The sequence below is a fragment of the Calidris pugnax genome, unplaced genomic scaffold, assembly GCF_001431845.1.
Source record: "Calidris pugnax isolate Ruff unplaced genomic scaffold, ASM143184v1 scaffold70, whole genome shotgun sequence".
NCBI classification, from domain to species: Eukaryota; Metazoa; Chordata; class Aves; order Charadriiformes; family Scolopacidae; genus Calidris; species Calidris pugnax.
In genome coordinates this window covers 8,933,143-8,956,634 of record NW_015090862.1, presented here as the reverse complement: position 1 = coordinate 8,956,634, position 23,492 = coordinate 8,933,143, and the positions used below count along the sequence as shown (strand labels likewise).

At 39.9% G+C, this 23,492-nt stretch overlaps 2 protein-coding genes across 5 annotated transcripts in view; both read right to left on the bottom strand.

Moving 5' to 3' along the window:
* SLC12A1 (solute carrier family 12 (sodium/potassium/chloride transporter), member 1) overlaps positions 1 to 17,571 on the bottom strand; it is a 55,327-nt gene extending 37,756 nt beyond the window's left edge. The window contains exons 1-5 of the mRNA XM_014944707.1: positions 17,349 to 17,571; positions 11,199 to 11,793; positions 5,628 to 5,762; positions 5,352 to 5,427; positions 327 to 422 (exon numbers count right to left, since the gene is read on the bottom strand). Coding sequence (XP_014800193.1) covers positions 327 to 422; positions 5,352 to 5,427; positions 5,628 to 5,762; positions 11,199 to 11,609 — 718 coding nt within the window. The 5' untranslated portion in view covers positions 11,610 to 11,793; positions 17,349 to 17,571. The remainder of the gene's footprint in view (positions 1 to 326; positions 423 to 5,351; positions 5,428 to 5,627; positions 5,763 to 11,198; positions 11,794 to 17,348) is intronic.
* A 137-nt stretch (positions 17,572 to 17,708) lies between these two features.
* Positions 17,709 to 23,085, bottom strand: CTXN2 (cortexin 2). Of its 4 annotated transcripts, XM_014944709.1 has the most exons (4): positions 22,649 to 23,085; positions 19,408 to 19,494; positions 19,090 to 19,174; positions 17,709 to 18,160 (listed from the first exon to the last, which is right to left on the bottom strand). In XM_014944709.1, the coding sequence occupies exon 4, from the start codon at positions 18,104 to 18,106 to the stop codon at positions 17,858 to 17,860; it is 249 nt and encodes an 82-aa protein (XP_014800195.1). In that variant the 5' UTR covers positions 18,107 to 18,160; positions 19,090 to 19,174; positions 19,408 to 19,494; positions 22,649 to 23,085; the 3' UTR covers positions 17,709 to 17,857. The 4 variants fall into 4 exon arrangements, with proteins under 4 accessions (XP_014800195.1, XP_014800196.1, XP_014800198.1 ...); XM_014944710.1 differs by lacking the exon at positions 19,090 to 19,174; XM_014944712.1 differs by lacking the exons at positions 19,090 to 19,174; positions 22,649 to 23,085 and adding an exon at positions 20,782 to 22,431.
* Between the last annotated feature and the right edge of the window lie 407 nt (positions 23,086 to 23,492).

Here is a 23,492-nt window from a genome sequence, read left to right as displayed (position 1 = left end):
AGGATGTCCAACCTGGAATGCTCTGAATAAGAAAGACATGTTGAAACGTAACAGAAGAACACCATGAAAAGGCAGAAGCCATCCCTCGCTCAGCAGTCGTCAGGAACATCTGAAATGTACTTCACAGACTGAACTGAAATCTGGGATTTATTAAAAATAACAATTCAAACATGCCATAAATTATGATTAGAGGTGGCTAGAATTGTTACCTTCCATTTCTTTTAGATGTACCATTTGGTTTATCGTCCCTCTGGTTTGCCTCGTGTGAAAATAATACAAAAAGACCTTTCTGGGCTTGAAAGCATTAGTAACCCTAAGATTTTTACCTCCACGGACAAACCCATTAGTTGCTATTGCAGAAGTTGACAACCCAGTAATTGAGGTTACCATCGTGGCGAGAAGAATTATGATTACTCCAAGACCTGTCAGTAATAAGAAGATAAAATATTTTACTCATGTTCCATGATTCCTACAAATCATTCTCTCTTTAAATTGAATTTTCAGGCCAGAATCAGAGCAATAAACTGAAAAGATGGTTTGTTGACCACTTGCAGTTTGCAGAACATTTCCAAGGAGTGCATGTCATGGTAGTAAATTATTCCCATCAGTCTTCAAGCAGTGATTCTTTCTGATAGGAGTACCCCAGCCAGAAGCTCTCATGATTTTCAAAGGCTGGAGGAAATGAGCAAACAAGTGTCCCTTGGCATGGATGCTTATATCTGCCTTTAATATACATCCTGGCTGTTTATGTGAAGAGATTGATGCATTAACCAGAGCTCTTGTAAGAATGCTGCTGTCTCTCATCAGTTAATTAAATATTGAATCAGAGAAATACTGACTGTGTAATTTCATAGTGCACCAGGACAGAGTCTGTCAGGTAAAGAGACAATTTTTGAGTGCAAGCCTTCTATAGCCTTACTGGCCAAACTGTCAAGTGCTGTACTTCCACACTCTATCCTCATCTCTCTCTTTCCCTGCAAAAAGTAGTTTTACTCTCATGCAAGAAAAATATTTGAAAATGGAAATACTGCTTTTAAATGCCATCTACTTTTACAGGTGACCTGTAAAAAATCTAGAGAACTTAGAATATTTTTTTTTTCCAGCTGATATCACAAAATTATATAATTAAGCAGAAATAAACAAACATGTGAAGATCAGTGATAGGTGATTAGTTATAGGTGAACTTAGTGTGCTTAAGACTCTGAAATCTGAGTATGTTTCCAGTCTTTGGTTGTGTGGTCGGGTTCCTGTTAACTTTGTGAAACTGCTAGAAACTAGAAACTATATGAGTAGGAGGTGCCTAGCACGATCAGAATCATAGAAACATTGGTTGGAAGTGACTTCTGAAGGTCTGTAGCTCAGTCTCCCAGTCATAGCAGAACTGTTGCCAACACACAGTGATGGCTTTGGCTAGTTGGGTCTTGAAAACCTCCATGGACAAAGATTACATGTTCCAGGGCTAGGCTACCACCCCAGTGAAAAATTTTTCTTTGTGTACAAACTGGACCTCCCAAGCTACAATTGTGACCATTGCTTCTAGTCTATTTTCTGGAACTACCAAGAAGAGTTTGGCTGTGTGGTTCCAGAATACTTTCTTGTTTCAAGTCAGGTGAAGAAGCGAAATCCCATTTTTCTCTCATCTTTATTGCTTCTATTCCCATTTCTGTCTATGAGAGCAGGGAAAAACAACTCGGGGGAAAAAAAAAAAGAAGAAATAATTATAGTTTGGTGCCAAACATGGAATCAGTTCCTAGTTTTAGCTGAACTTGCTAAGGCTTATGCATTGGGGGAGGGATAAGAAACTGGCTGGCTGGCTGCATCAAAAGAAATGTGGCCAGCAGGTCATGGGAGGTGATTCTACCCCTCTGCCCTGCTCTTGTGAGACCCCACGAGTACTGTGGAGTACTGCGTCCAGCTCTGGAGGCCTCAACACAAGGAGGACATGGACTTGTTGGAATGGGTCCAGTGGAGGGCCACAAAAATGATCAGATGGCTGGAGCCCCTCTCATATAAAGACAGGCTGAGAGAGTTGGGGTTGTTCAGCCTGGAGAAGAGAAGGCTCCAGGGAGACCCTGTAACGGCCTTCCAATCAGGAAGTGTAGCAGTAGGATAAGGGATAATGGTTTTAAACTGAAAGAGGGGAGACTTAGATTAGATATCAGGAAGAAATTCTTTACTGTAAGGATGGTGAGGCACTGGAACAAGTGGTCCAGAGAAGTTGCAGATGCCCCATCCCTGGCAATGTTCAAGGCCAGGCTGGATGGAGCAACCTGGTCTGGTGGGAGATGTCCCTGCCCATGGCAGGGGGTTTGGAACTGGATGATCTTTAAGGTCACTTCCAACTCTAACCATTCTATGATAATGGTTAGAGTTATTATTATCATTCTGTGATAATAGGAGGAACTAAAGATTATACACTGCTTGTAGCAATATTTATTGATGAGGGCTTGTCTAAGTTGAAACTTGGATCCTACAACTGACATCCAGCTAGAAGTACTACAGACATATTGATTTATCTGCTGTATTTACACCTCCTGGCTTCCAGATCAGATTCCTGACTTCAGTTTATACTGGGTGGTTATAGACATCCAATCCCTGAATGAATGTTCTTTGTTGCTTAAATTATAGCCATGTCATCACAATCCTTTAAGATACAGTAATGTAATGTGTAAGGTAAAAATGATATATAGCATAGTGTAGAATATTTAAAGTGATTTGAGCATCTAAATCCTATTGATTTCTGAACTCTTACTATAACTAGTCATGCATCTATTTTGTATGCAGGTCATGTAAAAAAAATCCAAATGGTCATTCCTTTTGGTCAGCTACTGTTACATTGAAGGATATTGTTAAACCATGCAAATCTTGTGCCTGAGAAGTGGCTGAATATGACTTTTAATAATCTGTTAACTCTTAAATTGAATGTTAGACACAGTCTTAAACATTCTTAACATTCTTAAAGTAGTTTTAAAATTATTTGGTAAGTGCATATGCATCCTAAGGAGTATTTTTCCAGGATTTTCTATTGCATTTCACAATTCGGGTTGTTAAAATGTGTATGATAAATAGGGTCAGATATTTTGATAATTTAAAGAATAATACCTGCTTGTTAATTGAAAAAAAAATAACATTTGAGAAGTAAAGTGCATAAAAAAGTTACTCAACCGAAGCATTGTAATACATCATAATGTAACATAATTGTAATATTCAGGGGCAGATTTTCAGTTAACATAAACTTGGTGATTTTCCATGCGTTTGGCTAACCATTCCATGTATAGGTACAAGTACAGACTTTGGAGAGTCCTTAGATGTTAGCTGGAAATAACAGACTAGTTTTGGTCCTGGAACCTTGTCAGGATGATACTGCCCTGTTTTTCATAGCTGATGATAAACAGAGAACCTGGTTGGAACGTTATTTTTTTCCCCTGTAAGGGCTTTTGCCCAAGATAACCTATCAGGATATGGAAGTAATTGGGTTTTCTCTCTTGCCCTCTAATGATGGGGATATAAATGGTGCCCAGATGGTGGTTTAACTGACTCATTTAATTTCCATGTTAGTAGCCATACCCAGTGAAATCCCCGAGCCTCGGTGATGATGAGCTTCCATCACTGTTCTCCTTAAGCATCTTGGCTAGGGACTTAAAGCTCATTGCTTAGAAGACATTCAGAAAACGCATAGAGAAATTATTCAAATAGAATTTGATGTCTCATTTTCAGAAGTAAAACTAACCTCCTTACATCAGGCACACAATTTTAAAAAGCAACAGCAGAGCCATAAACCATAAGAAAGGAGGGTCTGCTTATCAGTGAATTAAAATTGTAAAATTAAATGTGAAAGCAGAAAGGCTGTAACTGTTGTTGGTGAAAATTAATGTTAAAATCTGATTAAAGTTTAGATTGAAAACCAGGCATATGGCTGCTAAGTAAGTTGTTCTAAAATGAATTACTCTTGCCTATGGCTATTCTCACACCTCAAAACAAAGTAATACTTCTTGATGATCTCAATAAGTTACTAAACTGCCCTTAAAAACTAATTTTGCATGAAACCCCAGAGCAAAGTCTTGGAGTATTAAGATGCAGAATTTTCATGGCAAGGCATATACTTATGAGTGCCCTGGGCTGTACGCTCTCATTTGGTATGCATCATAAAATCCACAAGCACCCCTTTGTCAGGCACAGTGCTAGAGCCACGCATGGAGCACTGCAGAAGTAGGGAAAGTTCTTCCGCTTAGTTCTGGAACTTTTATTGTTTGGGGTTTTTTCCTGCCTGTGTCTCTGTAAGTTTGTGGCTGGACTTCTTCCTTAATAAGCTTTTCATTTGTTTCTTTTTTTTTTTTTTTTGCTCAAGTGAAACTTCTGTGAAGTTACTGTATTTTGTTGGAAATGAGACTTCAACCATGCAAAATTTTGGAGGTGCTTTCATTTGGTGTTTCATTTCACTTCCATTAAGAAGGAAGTGAATTATATTTATATTCACTCTGAATTTGAGCCACTGAGTTTTATCCAAGATCAGGAGTTCACATTTCTGTGCTTCCCCAGAGCAGCAGCAGCTCTAAAAGGGAAGTTGCACCACACAAAAGCTACAGATACGTTGCACCTTGCTGAGCTGCTTCTAGTTGCTGGAGATTCTTGCAATGTTGTGGGCCCTTTCCTCTCTCACTGATTTTGTTGAACACTCAACAACATGCTGGACGGAGGCCTCGAGGCCCAGTCTCCCAGGGACCTGGGATTTGGATTTATTAAATTGGGCAATGAAGAAGCAAATATACAGCACACAGTGAAGTGTACTTAGTTAATTTATATGAAAGCTGTAGCAGAGTTTTTAAAACTTAGCATTTCATAGTACACTAGTATCTAGTTCTGTTCTATAGTTAAAAATAACAAAATCCTGATGAGATGAGACCTTCCAGTTCTGTTTTCATCTATGCAGAGAAGAGTGAAGAAGCGTTGTTTTTAATACGTAGATGACAAGGTTTGGGATTCACAGATAAGCAAAGTGTGAACTCTTAAAGGTTAACTCTCTACGCACATATTAGAAATTGGCCCAAGTCATGCAGTTTACATCTGTTACAGGATCTAAGTACAAATTTCACCAAAGCTTAGAAATATTCAAATGTGATGATCATATGTGTAGTTAACAGGTCTATGCCTCTAAGCAGTAATTTGGCTGCGAGTCTGGAAAATTCCAATAGTTTGGAGGATTAACATCTTTTACCCTGGCAAGCATTTGAAAACATTATTTAGTTCAACATGCAAATGCACATCTCAGATTATATATTAATCATGATCATGTATAGTTTATCCTTTTTATCCCTTTCACTGTTGAAAATGATATTAAATAAGATACATACCAATTCCTGCTTGACCTACAATCCAGGAAAGTCGAATAAAAAGCATCACACCCCAGATATTAAGCATACATCTTACCTAGGTTTTAAACAGAAAACACTGCATTAGTACAATGTTGAAAGTAGTGTTAACAACCAGCAGGGTGACAGTGTACATTGCAGGCTTTTGAAAAGCACCCAAAACATCCCCTCTCTTACTTCTAAAAGACCTTAGTGTTGCAGAACTTATCTTAAAGATTATTTTCTTTTAAATTGTAGAAATGCAGATAAATTTCTCACCAGCACACCCTTCACCCATCCGAACTTGACAATTCCTGCTTTGTTTTCTTCTTCCTTGCTGGCTGCGGTCTCATCTCCAGTGGTGCTTTCTCCATTAGCCACTCTCTCGACTGAGCCGGTGCTCACAGCTATGTTCTGAAGGATCACACAGAAAACAAACACATTTTTGTGCCAAGTGGAAGACACCTGGCTGCATGAGAGAGAGACGGAATAAAGGAATTCCAAAGAAGATCAGGTTTTACTGTCTCTGGAGTGGAGTGCAATATTCTGCTCACACCAGGCATCAGCAGGTGGGCTTGCTAACAGTGAGAAAAGATGAAAGAATTACTTAAGCAGAGTAAAAACATTATTATCTGATACTAAATTTTTTTATTGTAAACTGTATTCGACATACATGTTGTGTTGATATGCTAGTACAGCATCTGACATAATGAGGGTCTTGTGGTTGGCCTCTACGTGCTGCTTCAACAATTTATGAATAATGTTAAGTGTAGAAACAAGGATAATTGCTTGCTAGTGAAGAGACCTAGCTGAGTGCTGTATGGCAAAGTTATCTGATGAACTCTGGTGTTTTCTGTGGAATAAAGTACAAACATAATTGCAGCAGCAAATGGGTAACTTATTTTGAGAACAGTCAGAGAAATACCAGTGAAATGTGGTAAATAATGCAGTAAATGACTAATCCTTTCTGTGCTTTAGCCACCTCTGGTAAAACCATAGTAGATAGGATTAGGAATTGCCGTATTTGTGATGTAAACAGAATAAATAGCCCAGAATTTTAGATTGTTCACATCCAGTTAGACATAAACCTGTATTTTATCTCTTCAGCTCCTCTGTCCCAGAATGTTTGAGGCAATTTAGCATCCTATGTTTCTTTTGGCTTGAATAGGAATTAGTCACGGTACTGAGGTTTGTACTCATCACTGCTGCTTTGTTTTCTTTGATTTTTTTTTTTTTTAATACAAAGTTCTGACTGGTTTTGCCAGGAGTTGACATTAGGTTAACTATTGCTAAGTGTCGTCTGGGTCCTCTGCAAAGACCTTCAGGAAGGACCATGTATCTGCCATAGCCCTACAGAGGGTCAGGAGCGTTTGTTTCTTCTGAAGAGGAATCAAGATGCTTTCGGGGTGTGGAGAGGGGTGAAGGTATTTCCAGATTAACTAAACAGGTCAACGAGGGGGAACATCCATGATTCTGTGAAACACATGAAGTTTTTTCATCTTGCTTAAGCTTCAAGGCAATTTCGGTGTTTTATTCATGGACTCAAAAAAACCCCAACAAACCAACCCAAAACAGACATAAAGGCCAACTGTATTTGATGTTTATGCTAATGTTTGCCCTCCCCCTCATAGATGGGGGCTCTAGCCACTATAATGCAAGGTTATAGGATACCTTTGACACAGTAAATCCAGGTTTGTACTCACAAGTGAGAAATAAGTGGCTGGATAACACATTTCAACATGGATTGAACTTGGTGCCTGTGGCCCTTTTGGCCCTTAGCGAAACTGGAATACAAGATCTATTGAACATCTGTGACTTTGAGCTCCTGAGCTACTTAGATAATTTTGACAATTCTTACCCTAAAATAATAATGGATGTATTTGTTCAAAATACAGTAAATGATTAAAGTGAATTAAGGAAGATTAGAAGAATAATATAAGGTTTTTTGCTACAGTGGTTAGAATTTCAAAGGCAAAAAAAAATAAAAGGGTTCAGTCTTTGTACTTGAAACAAGTTGTTTCCTATGTTGTTTGAATTAATTTGTGCTCTCTATGCCATTATCATAAATTATGGCCTTAAACCTTCCATAAATGCATTTTAAATTGGTGTGCTTTAGTGAATGATTGGTTATTTACCAAACGGCTGTACCTGTGCTACTCATGCATTAAGGATGTGGAATAAAAGTGACAGAACATTTTTAAAAGCTACCAAATTAAAAAGATAACTGCCTTTAGAAAAAACCCAACTTTTTCCTTTCCTTGTTTCAGAACAGTTTAGCCTTCATCTCTCCTGAGGATAAAGATGATGAGCTCATCACGTCTCCATAACAAGTGTGGAAAATAGCCAAGATGAAGAAAGGTTAGACAATTTCTTATGTAGGGTAAATATTGAGCCTGAGTAATTATCACCAGCCATCAGCTGTGAAATAGCACTTAAACTATTTTTTAGGGATTTAATTGGCATTTTGTGGCTTAATGTGTGCGAAAACTGACACAACTTGCTAAAAGATGACACACATTTGACTCCAGCAGTGTGGGAACTAAATATTTGAAGTTCCTTTCAGCCTGCCTTACATTCTGACATTTGAAAAATTACATATTAAAAAAGTGTATTAAATATTAATATTTATCTTCTGATGTTAAGCCCAGCATCAAAGCACAATGGGAATGCCTATGTGATGTTTAGAAATCTGAAGTCAAAACATATGTCACATCTTATCAGAATCTGGCAATGGGCTTTGACAGGACAGTTGTCTTCAACAGTTTGAGTTTCACAAAACCTCGGGGTGAGAGGGGTGGGATTGCCTTGGGGTATGGTATGGTAAGCCCAGATTTTAGTGTTAAAGGAAAAAGGAATAAAGCATCTTCTCCAGAACTGCTTCTTAAACTATTAGTCTAACCCCCTTACACACTCTGTGGCATTTCATCCCCTCCTGAGTGGTGGCTGGAGAGCCTGCTGCACGCTGGGGCTGGTGGATAGGCACCCTGTCCAGCTGCACATACTGCTCTTGCCTCCTGATAGGAGCTCAGTGTTTTCATACCATCTTAATTCCCTTCCCTTTGGGGACCTCATGTTTGTTTATTCTTCAGAATAAGCTCTGTAAAACCGAAGCGATTTGTCCAAGGTCACAAATGGAGTCCATGGGACAGCCAGGAATAGACTCCAGCCATGCTAATGGTGGGTCGTTTGTTCCAGTGCTGTGGTTAGTGGCTCCCAGACCAGGGCACAGCAGGTTGCCAGTGTAACAAAAATCCCATTACCTCTGACATTTACCTTCCTATTTTGAGGGGCATAAGATTATCCTTCTGTAAGCTGGATACTGGAAAAAGTCTGGGAATGATCAAGCTAGACGGTGCTTTTTTCTCTTCCCTAACAGTCCCAATCTGTGAAGCAATTTTCGCTTCATTTTGTTCTGGGATGTAATCTGCCTTCATTTTAATCTTCTCTAAGTGAAAGCCTTAATGAACCCTAAACAAATTTGTCTTTTTTTTTTTTTAATACACTAACCACTGGGAGATGCAACAGCAAAAAATCTGAGTTTTCTGGTAATGGTCAAAACTGAAAATCCCTTAATATGCTAAAGTTCATTCAGCATTATGTTCAAAGCCAAAATATGCTATTTTTCTTCTCTCTGGACACTACCAAAGTAAATTATTTCTATAAGAGGAAGTATTTTCTGGGCATGGGAATGTGTTTAGTCCCTTGAGTAGCAGCTTACACATCTGCAAATGAGAAGGGTTACCAAATTCATATTCTGCCCCTTTCACATCCACTTTGCATTCATTTTTGGAAATAAATGATTGCCCAGGTAACCTGTTTCTCCTTTCTGTGTAAGCCATTTATGTGGGTCTGTGGAGACCTTAATTTAAATAAGTCAAGCCAAAACTAGGAAGTTGTCCAAATAAGATCCTAAAGAATCAACTCCTAATTTCCTAATGACTATTTTTTTGTTTGATTTTATTACTTTATATTAATCCTCCTTAGGACAGGTAAACTGGAGTTTGAACATGATCTAGTCCAGCATCCAAAAATCAGATGCTTTTCCAAATTATTCAGACCTCAGAAGTATGTAAAACTGAATGGAATGGCGATGAGAGCATGTTTTCTCTGGACATTTCTCATTTCAGTAGTGCCCAACACAGAAAATAATAGGAGGTTTTGCTGCATATTGACACTGAGTTTGACTGTTGAGGTGATCTTTCTCTTTCCAGACTTGTCCTGTTATGTCCACAACTAAGAACCTCAAAAAAGGTTTAATTTTAATTCTGTAAGTAGGTGTATCTTGTGTCTCTCCTCTGCTTTTTACAGAGAACTTGAGTATTATGGCTTGAGGGGTAAGAGTCTAACTTTACCAAAGTCAGATTATATAGTATCATATTATTCCACTCGTATTATATTATCATATTTTATATATTATTTATATATTATTATAATATTATTCCACTAATGTTTTGCGGTAGGGTTTTTAATAGTTTAGCTGTTTCAAAGTGCTTAATCTAGTTGTTCTTGTCCCTGAAGGTTCTCATTACAAGTTTCCATGCTGTTTATATTGGATGGAGGTGATCTTCCACATAGGGAAATCAAGCCTTACAAGATCTATATAGGTGAATAGACAGCAAAATCTCCTGGCCACCTGTCAGCCCCAGAAGTTAGTAAAAAACTGGTATTTAAGACTACCACCTTCTCAAATTCTTTCCTGTGGAAGTTTTGAATGTGCAAACCCCAATATATTATACTGGACCAATGTATATTCTTCTGAAAAGAAGCCAAAGAAGGTGACAAAAGTGAGGATTATCATGATAAAGGGCATGTTTTGTTATTTCATTATTCATTTACTGTAGTGTCTGTGTGGAAAAAAAATAATAGACCTAACAGGAAGAGTCTGCTAAGGGGAACTGTTTTCCATAAAATCCATTGGTTATGTGTATCAATAATTAACTCCCACATTGTGTTAACCAAAAGTAGGTCCACTCAGGGAAAGATGAAAAACAGCCCTAGAATATCTTTCAGAGACAGGTCAGCCAGTTGTAGCCTGTTCAGTAGTTCTCTCTGTAAGAGTATTTTACATGGATATAGTCCTATCTCTTACATGAGCAAAGTCTAAACAGCTTTTTTGTGTGATAGATTAGGAGGAATTTAGCCAAATTATTCCTCTATAAATGCTTTCGGAGTAGTCACTCAAGAGGCTCTTCAGATTCTTTCCAAATCATTAGTGTAGTGAGCATGAAGGGCCTAAATTCATTCACTGAATCGGTACCTGAAAACTGTTGTCTGCTATCCCTCTTCTGAGCAAACACTTTCAAGCTCAACACCCTTGTTCTAGACTCTTTCTTGCTGTTTGAGTGGTTTCTTACAGCAATAAACAGGTAGTGCTTTGGATTACTGATGAGTTGAAAATGCATTTATTGCACATAATGTTTTTTATAATACATATATTAATGAATACCACAGAGGAATCTGTTAAACAGTTATGCATTGATGTTAAATTCAAGTTTAGAGTAAGTGTGAATTGTGTAGCTTGTTTAAATTATGAAATGATATTCATCATCTGCTGTCATAACTCTTAAGTGAAACAAGACATTCAATAATTTTATACTTTTAGACAAGATTAAGCTATGTTTTTCTGATAATTAACTATATTACTATCACCTTTTAATAAAAATCTTTGCTTTGAACAGGGTTCAGGGCAGAAAACATGCTGCAGCTACCAAAGGAAATATGGTTAAGTGATCACTTGTACTTTATCTTTTGGGCAAGGTCCATGAATTTAAGGACTTTCTTGTATTAATAAACAGAATTAACAGCCTGGAAATGGAATAGAGAAAATTTGTATCTTTCCTTTCCACTTACCTTTGCCAGTTGTTCATGAATTTCTAATAAGCTTGGTCTGCTGAGCTTGTTCCCACTGACACTGCCAGTGTTTCTGTAATAATCAATTTTTGGAACTGGGTCCAGTGTGTTATGGCCAAAAGTTTGTAAATAATACATTTTAGTGTGGCTATCATAGGGATGTAAACTAGCTTCTGTTTTCTCCCCATTTTGAAGGAAATTGTCATATAATTCTCTTTTTCCTGGTCTGTAACTGATTCTCAGTCTGTTATGTGCTTCGTCAGTAAAAGATGTTTCTTCATAATGTGGTGGGTCAGAGCCCACATCCTCTTGGGATGTTTCGTTGTTGTCATGGCTTTCATTAATTATGTTAACTTGAAACCGATTTGCATTCGGATCCAAGAATACATTTGGCGCATTATTCATTGACATCTTCAGGGATGCTGTAGACTTAGGTCACTGATGTGTTTACTCTTCTCTGGCTGCGACTAGTTAGTTGCAGCTGCAGCAAAGCATTTAGTGCTCTTACATATGAAATCTTTGCTTTTAGAGTAATGAAGTTCTGAGAAATTTGTCTTAAAATCTCTAAGCAGTCTTCCTGATGTCCACTGTGTTTCTGCAATAAAAAAATACAAAGAAAAGATTTCTATCAACTTGCACAATTAGATAAATATTCCACCATAACCTGTCTCCTACCTCACCAAATATCAATGAGACTGTCATCCTATGACTTGTTGACTAAAAAAATAATTGAGTAAAAGACTGAGTGTGGGGATGTTTCCATCTGTGATGGATGTACTTGACCCCTTAACCAAACTAGTGGTAGTTTGGTACAGGCTGTAAAGGAGGTAAAAGCCTAAGCTCTAAATGGGTCAAGAACTCCTCTAGTTTCAATCTGTTCTCTGAAAGCCCACAAAGGAGCAGAGTGACACAGTCAGCATTGATGCATATGAGCTTGGAACACTGATCATATGATTAACACATGAATAGTGAGGGGATTTTCCGAAACTCATTTTTGAAGGAACAAAGTAAGTTGTGGGTACAAGAAGTCTCATGCATACCTTTTCCATTGCATGTAATTTGACTACAACCACTTTATTCCATAAATATGACAGCTTCAGTGAGTCTTCTTTGGCTGTCTTAGACTCTTGGCTAAGCAGCCTGGCTGTGGGATGGTGATCTCCCCTCAAGTTGAGACACATCTCAAGGTTGCTCCTTGGGGCAGAGAGGCCTTTCACCAACGGCAGATCTTTGGTGAGCGACTGATACCGCGCATAACCTTGTAGCATGATAACTCTGATTTCATCTTGATAACTTTGATTTGTGCCTTGGTAGTTTTGAATCATTGTTCAAATGACTGTGCCATACAGTAATAGAGTGAACCTCACCACTGAACTTTGTTAAGTCGCACTTTTACAACATCGTATTTAAAACACTTTTGCTAATGCCTTTAACGGTGATTCTTTAAACTATTTAAATCGCCCATTCGCGACAAATTGGTGTAGTTGGCAGAATCCTAAATCAAGATTCTATATATTCTATATAAAATGGGCTGTAAGTACCTAAAATTGATTTTCAAATATAGTGTTTCTTTTAATAATGCAATGTTTAATTGAAGCCAGTGAAAGTGTAGGCAGTATAAGGGATGCAACACAAGATCTCATGAAGTCCATTGGCTGTTTATGTTCCACTTAAATATTATGATACTATGTGTATTTCTTTCATAGTCCAGAATTAAATTTGCATTAAAAGCTTGAATCAAATACATTTTTAAAAATTAACCACAAAAGCTAGGCCTTAAATTTTATGTAGTTCCACAATGGCAACAATTTATAAACAAGCAATTAAGTTATAACAAATTGTCCATTTTTTATGTAGAGAAAATCAATGTAATGTGAAGGAATAGATAGACAACTGAAACGGATCCAAAAATAGTATTGGCTTTCCTAAATTTTAATGGAGGAAATAAATGACTATGGTAAAGTAGTAATTATTAAGAAATATTAAAAATAGTCCTAGGCATTGGAAGCTTCATAGAATTTTATACTCAATTTTACATTTGTACACTCAAAATACCCCTTCAGATGATTTGAAAGAAATTCTAGCAAGTCATAGAATCATGCTGGTTTGAAGGGGCCTTCATAGCTTAACTAGTCCAACCTCCCACTCAAAGCTGAGGGAACACTGAATGTAAATTAGGTTGCTTAGGGCTTTCACCAGTCAGGTCTTGACATCCTCCAAGGACAGATTTCACAACCCGCCTTGTCAGCCTATTCTAATACTTAATTGTCTTGACAGTGTTTTTTTTTTCCTTTATATCCAGTTGGAACCTTCCATGTGTCACTCTATGACTATCATCTCTCACTCTCCTGCTGTGCATCTCAGTAAATAGCAGGGCTCTGCCTTGTCAGTAACCTCTTCGTAAGTACATGGGGGGCTGCTTAGGTTCCCCTAATGCATTTTCTTCTTCTGGTTAAGCAAGCCATATTTTCTTATAGGGCAAATGTTCCTACCCCTGACCATCTTGGTGGCACTCCATTACACACATACAAGTTTATCAGTATCTTTCCTACATGGGCACAGGGGAGGGACAGGTAGACAAACTTAGAAACTGGGCTCTGGGTGTAGTCTGATGAGTGCTGTATAGAGAGGAATGACCCCTTTGATTCATTTACTGGCTATGATCCTGTTTATACAGCCTAGGACACTGTTCACCTTCATTGCTCCCACAGCATGATGCTGAAAGGGGTACTTATATTTAAAGCCTTTAGTGGCCTAAGTGCCTTTGCAGCAACTTACAGGATGGCCTAGAAGGCCCTGGAATGAGCTATTGAAACAATGGCGGTCCATATGTCTTGAAACATGCTTCTAAGAAGATAAGGGAGTGTGATTGTATAGACCTGTATAACTCAGTAGGAGTCCTGGTCTGTTCAAACTAACTAAACCAGACCACGCTTACACATTGAAACTCTGCAAGTGTGTATAAAAGCAGAAAGTTTTTGAAACAAAATATATCTATATAAAGGAATACATGAACTGAAAATCTGGGAAAATAAGCCCGTTAGATGCTTTTTAAAATTTTTGTGCTTTCACAAGAGGTTGGACTAGATAATCTCCAGAGGTTTTTTCCAGTTTGAATTTCTCAATGATTTTGGCCCTTTGGCACTGAAAGATAAAATGCTGCATCAATATTTATACCTTGGAAATATAATTTTTTTCTAAAATCACATATCAAAATTGTAATTTGAAGAGCTGATAATCAAATGTCCTTCATCTTCAGTATGAGATATAGCTAAAGCATATTTTCTCACTTCTTCCATCAGCTATAGATAATATTCTCCTGTCACCTCTCTGCTATGATACCACTTTATAACCTCCTCATATTTATGTTGGCTTTCCTGCATAATGTTTTGTAAGCCTCACAGAAACATGTTACATTCATTTAGTTTATTTTACTTCTACAGGGTTTGGATGATCAATATTACTATTGTTATTATTACTAATACTACACATTTCTGATCATAGATAGTATTCTGCTTCCTTCAGTCTTTGAAAGTTGTAAGGAAGTGTTTCATCTTCAGGCATGAAGGAGCAAAAGCAAATCTGTCATTAAAGTCAGTGAAAGTAGGTTTGTTTCCATCTCCATGACTGAATGAAATCCTGATTCTTTGATGACAAGAGACTTCTGCTACCAAGTAAAATGATTCTGTAATTTCACTGTCTTATTTCGATAATGTTACTATTTTTCTAGGAAAAGAAAAGTCTCTTACCTTTCTGCTGTTCTTGACAACAATACTTTGATTTTCACAGTGTATTCCCAGAGGTCTCTGAACTGTTATTTGCCATTAATTTTGTGTTTAGTATTCTAGCATTAGGCACAAATAATCAAGTTTACCTTATTCAGGATAATTTAACTTACCATTCAGTCCTGTGTTTTTAGGGAAGGACAATCTGTCTCTTTTATTCATGTATATAGCATGTCCCTCTCTTTGAGGCATTACAGACTCTGCCTTATTGGCCAGATTTTTCTCCCTGCTTAATATACTGAATAGACTATCCAATCCCTCTCTTTCAAAACATTTCTAGATGGTGATTTAGAGAAGCATTCTAGCTTGTTAACTATTAACCAGCAAATGTACCTATCCATTACAATTACTGGGTTTATGGTATTGCAAAATTTCTAAGGGGGCCTGAAAATACTTTTGTTATCTCCATTTCCCTCCCAGCTATGCCTGATTCAGTGCACAGATCACGATCTCTCTATTTTTCAGTTCTGCATATATAGTAACAGAGATAACAAGAGTTCAGGCTTCTGCTCAGCGCATTTTTTGCAGAAGAGATTCCAGTGAAGCCAGCAGGATCAGTCACTGGTGGGTCCCCTTGTCTTACATGTGGTTTTGAACCATTTGCTCCTAGCCCTGTTCACAGTTTTACTCTGCATATTTAAGGAAAACCTTTGAAAAATTATGTTATGTGTATTCTTTCTGGGAAGGTCGACTCCCTTGTCTTTTGAGGCTGCATAGAAGGGTGGGTAGGAAATGATGAAGCTTTGTAATCATAAGGGAATTTGATAGTTGCTTCAAGCAATAGATAGGGTCAAGAACAAACGTAGTAAGACAGTATTGGGGTTCTTTGGGTGTGTTTGCTGTGTAGTTTAGAGATAACTTGAACTATATTTAACCCAGATAACTTCAGCACTCTAACCTGACAGCACAGAGCTCAGCTGTGCTGATTAGGTGTACGTAAAAAGAACGGCAATGTCAGGTCTCTGCAGCAGATTATCCAGCAATAACAGATCACATAAATCAGTATACTGGTATCTATCTTTGATTTTGTGGTTAAATTAACTAGGATAAGTGCAATATACTGAATCTCTGGGGTTATGGCATTTTCTCTTATGCAGAATCTGAAGCAGTTTAAAAGCTCTTACATTCACAAATTTGTTTACTTTTTATAATTTGAATGGACCAGTGTAGATTAGTGGTGGCTGTTCCTTTTATATTCTTCAGACAGGAGAGTCATGTCCTTCCCTGTACAACCAAGTATTTCATGTTCCAAATGGCACCTGAAGTCTGCTGTTCCACTGTCTGCCTCTGCCTAGTATATAGAGCAAAAGGGACAATATGTATTTTTCAGAATACATGCAAAAGAAACCAAATGCTGTAACTGATCTCCTTGTCTTTGCTCCTCGTTGCAAACAGAGCTTTTTAGCAAAAGTGACAGTGCTTAAAATTCTGATGCCAACCTTCTTAAAAACGGAATTGAATTTCTGTCAAGTACTGTCACACTTGCTAAACAGCTGTGTATATGAGGGTGACCTTGAATACCCAGATTTGAGTCTCTGCTTTCACTGTTAGTTCTTCTGCCTTGGTAGGGTCTCCTATGACCAATTCTTCAGTTTGACAGTCCAGATCATACACTGAGCACAGTTGTAGGAGCATAAACAGAAGAACCAGCTGTGGAGAGAGGCTGGAGAGTACAGAGATCTCCAGCCAGCTCTGGACCCCTGTCCCTTTCGGGAGCTGGTTACAAGTGAGTATGCAGCATGGCTGTCTCTGCTTTGGCCTTGCCAAGCTGGTGTAATTACTGCTGGGGGCTGTTAACCAGACAGTTTAAGTTTCAGTTTAACCAAGTGGAGTAAAAAATTGGCATGCCTTGACCAATTCAACTAGACTGTAAGATTCGTTTTAATACTTAATTTTTCTCTTTTATCTAAATTTTTTTTATGATATGGGAGACATTAGTGGACTGGGACTGTGGTGGTGGTGTGGCTCAGACTGGAGTTCTGAGCAGGTAATATACTTTGTACATTTTATAATATTTGTAGAATCAAAAATTTTCTTGCTGACATTTGTTTCCCTTCCACTAATTCTGTTTGAATTCATATGATATATATGTAGAGTACAAGGGAGACCTATTAATAGAATATGTTTATAGGAGCAGGAAGGAATAGAACTATGCACTGTTTGCAGAGGACTACATCAAGTTTCACATAGAAGAAGCAACATACATTTTCCTTATAAGCAGTCAGTAGCGCAGCACCTGCTCTTCTTGGAAGGTGAGAAGTGAGTTAGCAATTGCTGTGATCTTTAGCTTTCCCATTAGTTCTCTACCATTGGTGGTGTGTGGACCAACCCTTGTTCCTCTCATCTCAGCAACATGGACACATACCTCTTGCAGGCATGCAGGCACATCCTCTGAGCCACAACCATTTGCTGTCTTCCACTTTTGTATTCTCAGTATACAAGCACAGTCTCTGAGCTTCAGAAAATTGTGTCAGATGAGGAGAGGGAGTTACCAGTTAAGCATTCACCATTCATGAGCCTGTCCTTTGTCCTTCACCTTTCTCTACAGCCTATCGTGAGACACAGTAGAAATGAGATCCTCCTCTAGAGAGACAGATATCATTGATTCTTAAAATACTTTTTGGCCATGATAACTTTCTAGTGAATTGTTTATTGTAGTATTTCTTCACTGTTAACAATGTCTTATCTATCAATCCACTGTTCCTCAAATGAAAGCAAAATGAAGTGCCTTTTGACTTTGCAACAAGTATTTATTTAACAAAATGGATGCCACCAACATATCTCCAAAATGCAGGTATGTATAACAAATGTAACAACAGTTGGTTTCCAAAATGAAATCAACATCAACTTTAAGGCAGGATATTCTTTGAGTTTTCATGCAAGAGCATATTCAAATGTTCCTTTATCCAACCCCTCAACTTCATCTTCCCATGTAGAAGAAGGCATACTACTGTAGGGGTCCAGCAAGATTTTGAAGCATCTGATGATTAGAAGTCCCAAGAAAACACACAAAATCCCCACAAAGGCAAAGCCAGTTTTTTGCTCTAAAGTCAGAGGGAAGGCAGACATTTCGTTGACACTCATGCTGGCTGAAGTGTTGCTGCAGTAACTACTGCTCATCATTGGGCATCACATCCTGGTGGCTCTGTGGGATTTTCACCTCTTTTGTTTCTTTGCCTGCATAGAAAAGTAGAATCAGTTTGGTTAGGTCTAAATGGAGTATGTATATCTGAGTTGTAGCATATGAACATTTGAAAATGAAAACCAGCTCAGATTTTAGTAGTGTCCTGTTGTTTTTTCACATTTAATGTGATAAAACTGCAACTTTGAACCTCTACACACCATCCACTTATTGGTGTCTATTATGAGACAGCAAACTCACAATTTTCTGCCTTTCTGTCTCCTCAAAACAGAGCAATTTCAGCACATGGCTGTTGCAAACACCATTTTGTCAGTTTGGGCACAGGCCTATGTATTCTGATGAAGCAACACTCACCAAGGTCTCCACCTAGAGAAACCAGTATGTTTTCTGAAATGACTTTACAGCTCAGTCCTTTAACTAGTTAAACTTGCATTGACCTCTAAAGGGAATTTCAGCCAAATTACGTGGATTTTACTTACGTAATTAAGCTTATACATCTAAATAAATAGATCCAACTTGTAAACTAAAACAGTGTGTATGCAGTTTTAGTGAGTTCTTGGGCTGCTTTTTCAGAAAAATGCCATGTGCATTTTGAGCTTGTAAGAAAGTCTGCATATTGGTAAAAGTGCCCCTTCACTTTCCTCTATACATGTCCACTGTGGTGTATAAGGAAAGATTGGTGGGAGAAATGCTAACAGAAGTAAATTCCCTTCCCCTAAATACTGCTGTCATTTGTTTCTTCTCCTTGGTCTTCCTCATGTAATACATACATGTCCTGCCATTTTTACAGGCATAGTAAACACCAGATCTGAACATGCTCCTCAGGGATCTCAGCGGACTGACCTTGATGTATGTTCTATGGAGTCAGGATGCTTGAGCATCTCCACCCCACCATTGCCACCAGGAGAGCTCTATCTGTTTCCAGCTAGAAGAGACTTTTATTTTTGTCTTTTTCAGAACTTACCTATGGATTTTAGTTGGGGGTGGGAATCATTTTGCTTTATGTTAGGTTTTCCATCAGATGATGAAATCCCATCTTTCTTTTGTCTCTATAGACAGGGGGAGAATTGGAAGGACTGGGACATCAGGACAAAAGCATTTTTATACTAAGGTCGGAGCTTAAGGTAACACCTATTTAACTAACACGCCTCGGGGGAAAACTCTTTTTGTTAACAATTTAACCGTCTTTCCCCCAGGGAATTCCCAGTATCCATTTATTTCTTGGCAGAGTAATTAGGCCACTCAGAGGTCTGTGCTGCCATGGCTACACTGCTTCAGATACCTGCGCTGCCAGCCAGTTTAAAGGGAGCTCCAGTATCTCTGCTCTGTACTGCAGTCATGCCTGAAAGTAGCCATGTCCTGAGTCAGCCTACAATTAGTAAAAACAAGAAAAAAGTAAAACTAAGATTTGGTATTCCTGAGAATACAAAAATGGACAGAACTTTTATCTTGTTTGGTGTCTCCTTTCTCACTTCAGAATTTGTGGGATTTTTGAATATTATCCTAAAGAATGAAAATTTTAAAACAAGGATAAAAAGGCAAGGCACAAGTCTTTCTTTTTGCAGTAGCTCTCAATATAGCAGGTATTAAATAATATGGTTTCCTACCACACTCTTTACACATTTGCTGGCACATAACAACGAATATTTTGTTTATTTCATAGAGATATGTATGAGATCCTTCTTTGTTTTGTGTGATATTCTGCTCTTCGGATCATGCTGTTTCAATTCCTGTTGAATTGGAGAAAAGATCCAGACATAGCCTATGGGAATTAGAAGTAATGTCAACAACAATCAATATTTATTTTCTGAAAATATATCATAGCTAAAGCCCACCTGCTATACAGATTTTCATTGGGCATACTTCCAATTTTTCTATTAAGTTTGACCTTATGTAGGGGAAAAAAAAATCACAGAAAGTTCAATATCACAAATTTGTCACAAATTGGAGCCAGACAAGTAAAAAAAGTACTTTCCAAAAGTCCTAGGATACTGGGTTATAAAGATTAAATTAAAGGCTTATATGTAGATACTACATGGGAAAGCCAGACCCAAAAAACCACAATTGCTATCTTGAAAGATATTAAGAATGCTGCATTTGAGCTGAATCCAGAGAAACATGTATGTGTTTGAGGTGACATTTCTTCACCATAGAGTCATAGTCCAAGAATATGACTTCCAGTCTTACTAATTTTGCAGATTACACACTGGAATTAATGGAATTTGTTTGTACATTATGTCCTTGTCAGGAGATGCTATGGGACAGATCTCTGTGCAAAGCTTGACTGATGCTGAAACATGGAGTGCTAAGAAATGGATATCTTAGTCTTATTTGGCAAGAGTTTGGCTGAAACAGCAGTATAAGAAAACAGTGGGCATTTTTGCTTGGAGGGGGGAGTTGGTTCTGGGAAACCCTGATCTGCAGCTTTATGTTCTTCTTTTCCTTGCCCTGAATTTCAGAAATTGTAATTGAAGCCTTAAAGTTGACAGAACATTTTGCTCTAATTATGTATCCCCAGAACTGTGGTACCAAGACTGACCTTGAGTGCCTTTTTATTGTTTTCACATTTTAGTGCTGCATGCAGGTTAGTCAGACATCCTTTCATTTGCTGCAGTGTATGTGTCAAGTCACAAGTCAGAAAACTGTGAATACTAACTAACATGGCCTGGATCCAAAAATCCTTGAAGATAACCTTTAGGGCAGTATGATGGGGAGAGGCATTATATCAGTTAGAATCCACAGAGTCACTTTGCAGGGGTTGGCCTCAGATTGATTTCTTTTGAATTACAGGTCAAGACTTGTTCTTTGATTCATTGGCTGTATAAAAACACTGGCATAAAGAAAGGCTCTTTAACATCCTGCTGCAAAATGAGAGGCCACTGGAGGCTCTTGTGAGGCCAGAAGAAACATCTGGAGTCCTAGAGAAAATAGGAATGAGGAAAATAGCTTAGCACATAGATGACTGAGGTAAGGAGAACGGAGGTTTGAGCTGAGGGTGCTGGCTGCACCTGCGGAGGAGGGTGAAGGGGAATCACCAGCCCAAGTCTGCTAATGTTTGTTTTGGATGGAAGGCCAGCACCAGCTCTTTGGTGGTTTGGGTGTCATTCTTTTCAGACCAAGCCTTCACCCTTATGTTTTCAGAGATACAGAGAAGATTTAGAAAGTCGCCAATGTTAATTTTTGAGATTATTGAGTGTCCTCAATAATCTTCCTTGTAATTTGGGTTTCAGTCCTTCCTTCACAGAACCCCCTATAGGTTTTTCTTTTTAATGGCTCAGTACTGGAAATTAGTACCTTTAACGTCTGCTTAAGCTGGAAGCATTCATCCTCTTGGCATGATTAAGCCTCAGGTGCCTGAAAACTCACTTCATAAACAATAGTGTGTAGCAAAATGGACTAAATGAGTTGCCATCTGCTTTCCCCTTGGATATCTGCAGCCCAGCTGCTGGTTCATGGATCTGGTCATTCTGAAGGTACTTCAGATAGCTTCAGTCCTGTGCTTGTGTTTGAGTGACAGCAAACCTGACTTGAAAAGGTGTTGGTGTGGTTAGGGACATAAACAGGCATCTGCTGGGAGTTTCAGAAACACCTCATTTGCACTACACTATCTGGTCAAGGAAACTGACCTGTATTCCAGGAATGCTATTACAGGAATTGGGCACAGGAGGTGGTAGGGTGAAAGGATTAGCAATAGAGAAGATCTAAGGAAATAGAAATCAGCATGAATTTGGAAATTTCCAAAGGGTCTGAGCTATCTGAGTTAGCAACACATGGCCAGAAATGCTGCAAAAACGGCTCTGTGACTACAGGGCCAGCCTGTTGTGCTCAGGTGCACATTGCACGCCATTGCTGGGGAGAAGACTGTCTTTTCAGGGTGAGTTTTCTAAGACATCATACAGGGAGGTGTATGGTAGGAAGGCCAGGACTTGCATTCCCAGCAAATGAAGGCATGGATAACTTCTGCAAGGATAGCAAAGCCCCCCCAAACCAGGCAGTGTTTTTGCAGCACGGTAACTCGGGGTGCAGGCAGCACTTTTTCACAGAAATGGCATTCCCCTGCAAAGAAGCAGCAGCCGGGCAGTGACATTTCCAGCCTTCAGAGAAGCAATGAATTGCAGAAATGAGATTTTTATCCCTAGTAAATACACAAGCCCGGAATCCCTGCTGAGCGAGAGCCCCTGTGCTGTGAATTCATGTATTGGGTCTAGATCTGGATAATACAGAGAGGCAGGAGAAGAAGACGTTCACTAGCATCATCCTTAACTTGCAAACGTGGAAAAGTGTTGCCGGTTTCCCCGGGGATGGAGCCTGCGAGAGACCGAGCGCCTGCAAAGCAATTGTTGCTGCAGGGCGGCACGCACAGCCTCCGCTTTCATCACCCCCCTGCCCTTCCTTCGCTGGGAGCGCAGATTCACGCCTCTAACCCTCCCTCTGCCCCTCGCCCCCCCTGCCCGGGGTGACCCCCCCGCCCCGGGCGGTTCCGCAAGGTCAGCCCAGCCCCGCCGCGCCCCCGCGCTACCAACCCTTCTCCTCCGCGCCCGCGCTGCCCATGGTGGCGGAGTGCGGAGCTTTCCGCGGCTCTCGGGCCCGGTTCGCCAGCTGTCGAAAGCCCAGGCTGGAGCCCCGACGGCTCAATGCCCCGGGGAACGGGGTCCCGGGCGGCGGGGGCGGGCTCCCCTCGCCGCCCGGCGCTGCGGCCCCGCCGGGAGATGCTCAAACCGCCCTAATTAAAAAATTAAACACGGCCGCTGCTGCTACCGCCTTCTCCTCCTCCCCGCCCGCCCCCTTTTCCATCGCTATTCAGCCGCGCTCCTCTCCAGCCCCCCTTTGCGCGGATTAAACTGAGGAGCGTGGAAACTTCCTGCAAAACACTACGTGCGGCGCATCGGTAAGGGCCGGCCGCCGAGCGGGGCGGGAGCGGCCCTCCTCCCGTCCGCTCCCTCCTCCCGTCCGCTCCCCCGCCGCCCGGGCCGGGTAACGGGGGTCCCTGCAGCGGGGGAGGAGCGGGCTGCCGCCCCGCCGGAGCCGGGAGCCGCGGTAGCGAGCGGCGCGGCCCCGCCGCCGTTGCGGAGCGGGACCTGTAGAGCCGCGCCGGGTGCGGGGGAGCCGTTCTGTGGCCCTGGAACAGCCAGCCTGCCGTCAGCCAGCAGGGGTTAACGCACCAGTGCTGAGCTGCTTTGAGGGGGGAGCTAAAAACCTCTTAGGCTGCACCTGCAGCCTGGCCTCCCGGTAGCTTTAACAGTAATAACGGTCACAGCACGGAACGTGTAGCCACGTAGGGCCGGGAGCCGGTGCGGAAGCCTAGAGCTCACTTTCTAGCCTGTCATTAACTACGTTTAGCTGGGGCTGTATTAAAGAGGCTTCCAT

Coding starts and splice junctions, on each gene's coding strand:
- CTXN2 (XM_014944709.1), bottom strand. CDS start 18,106: ATGATGAGCAGTAGTTACTGCAGCAACACTTCAGCCAGCATGAGTGTC.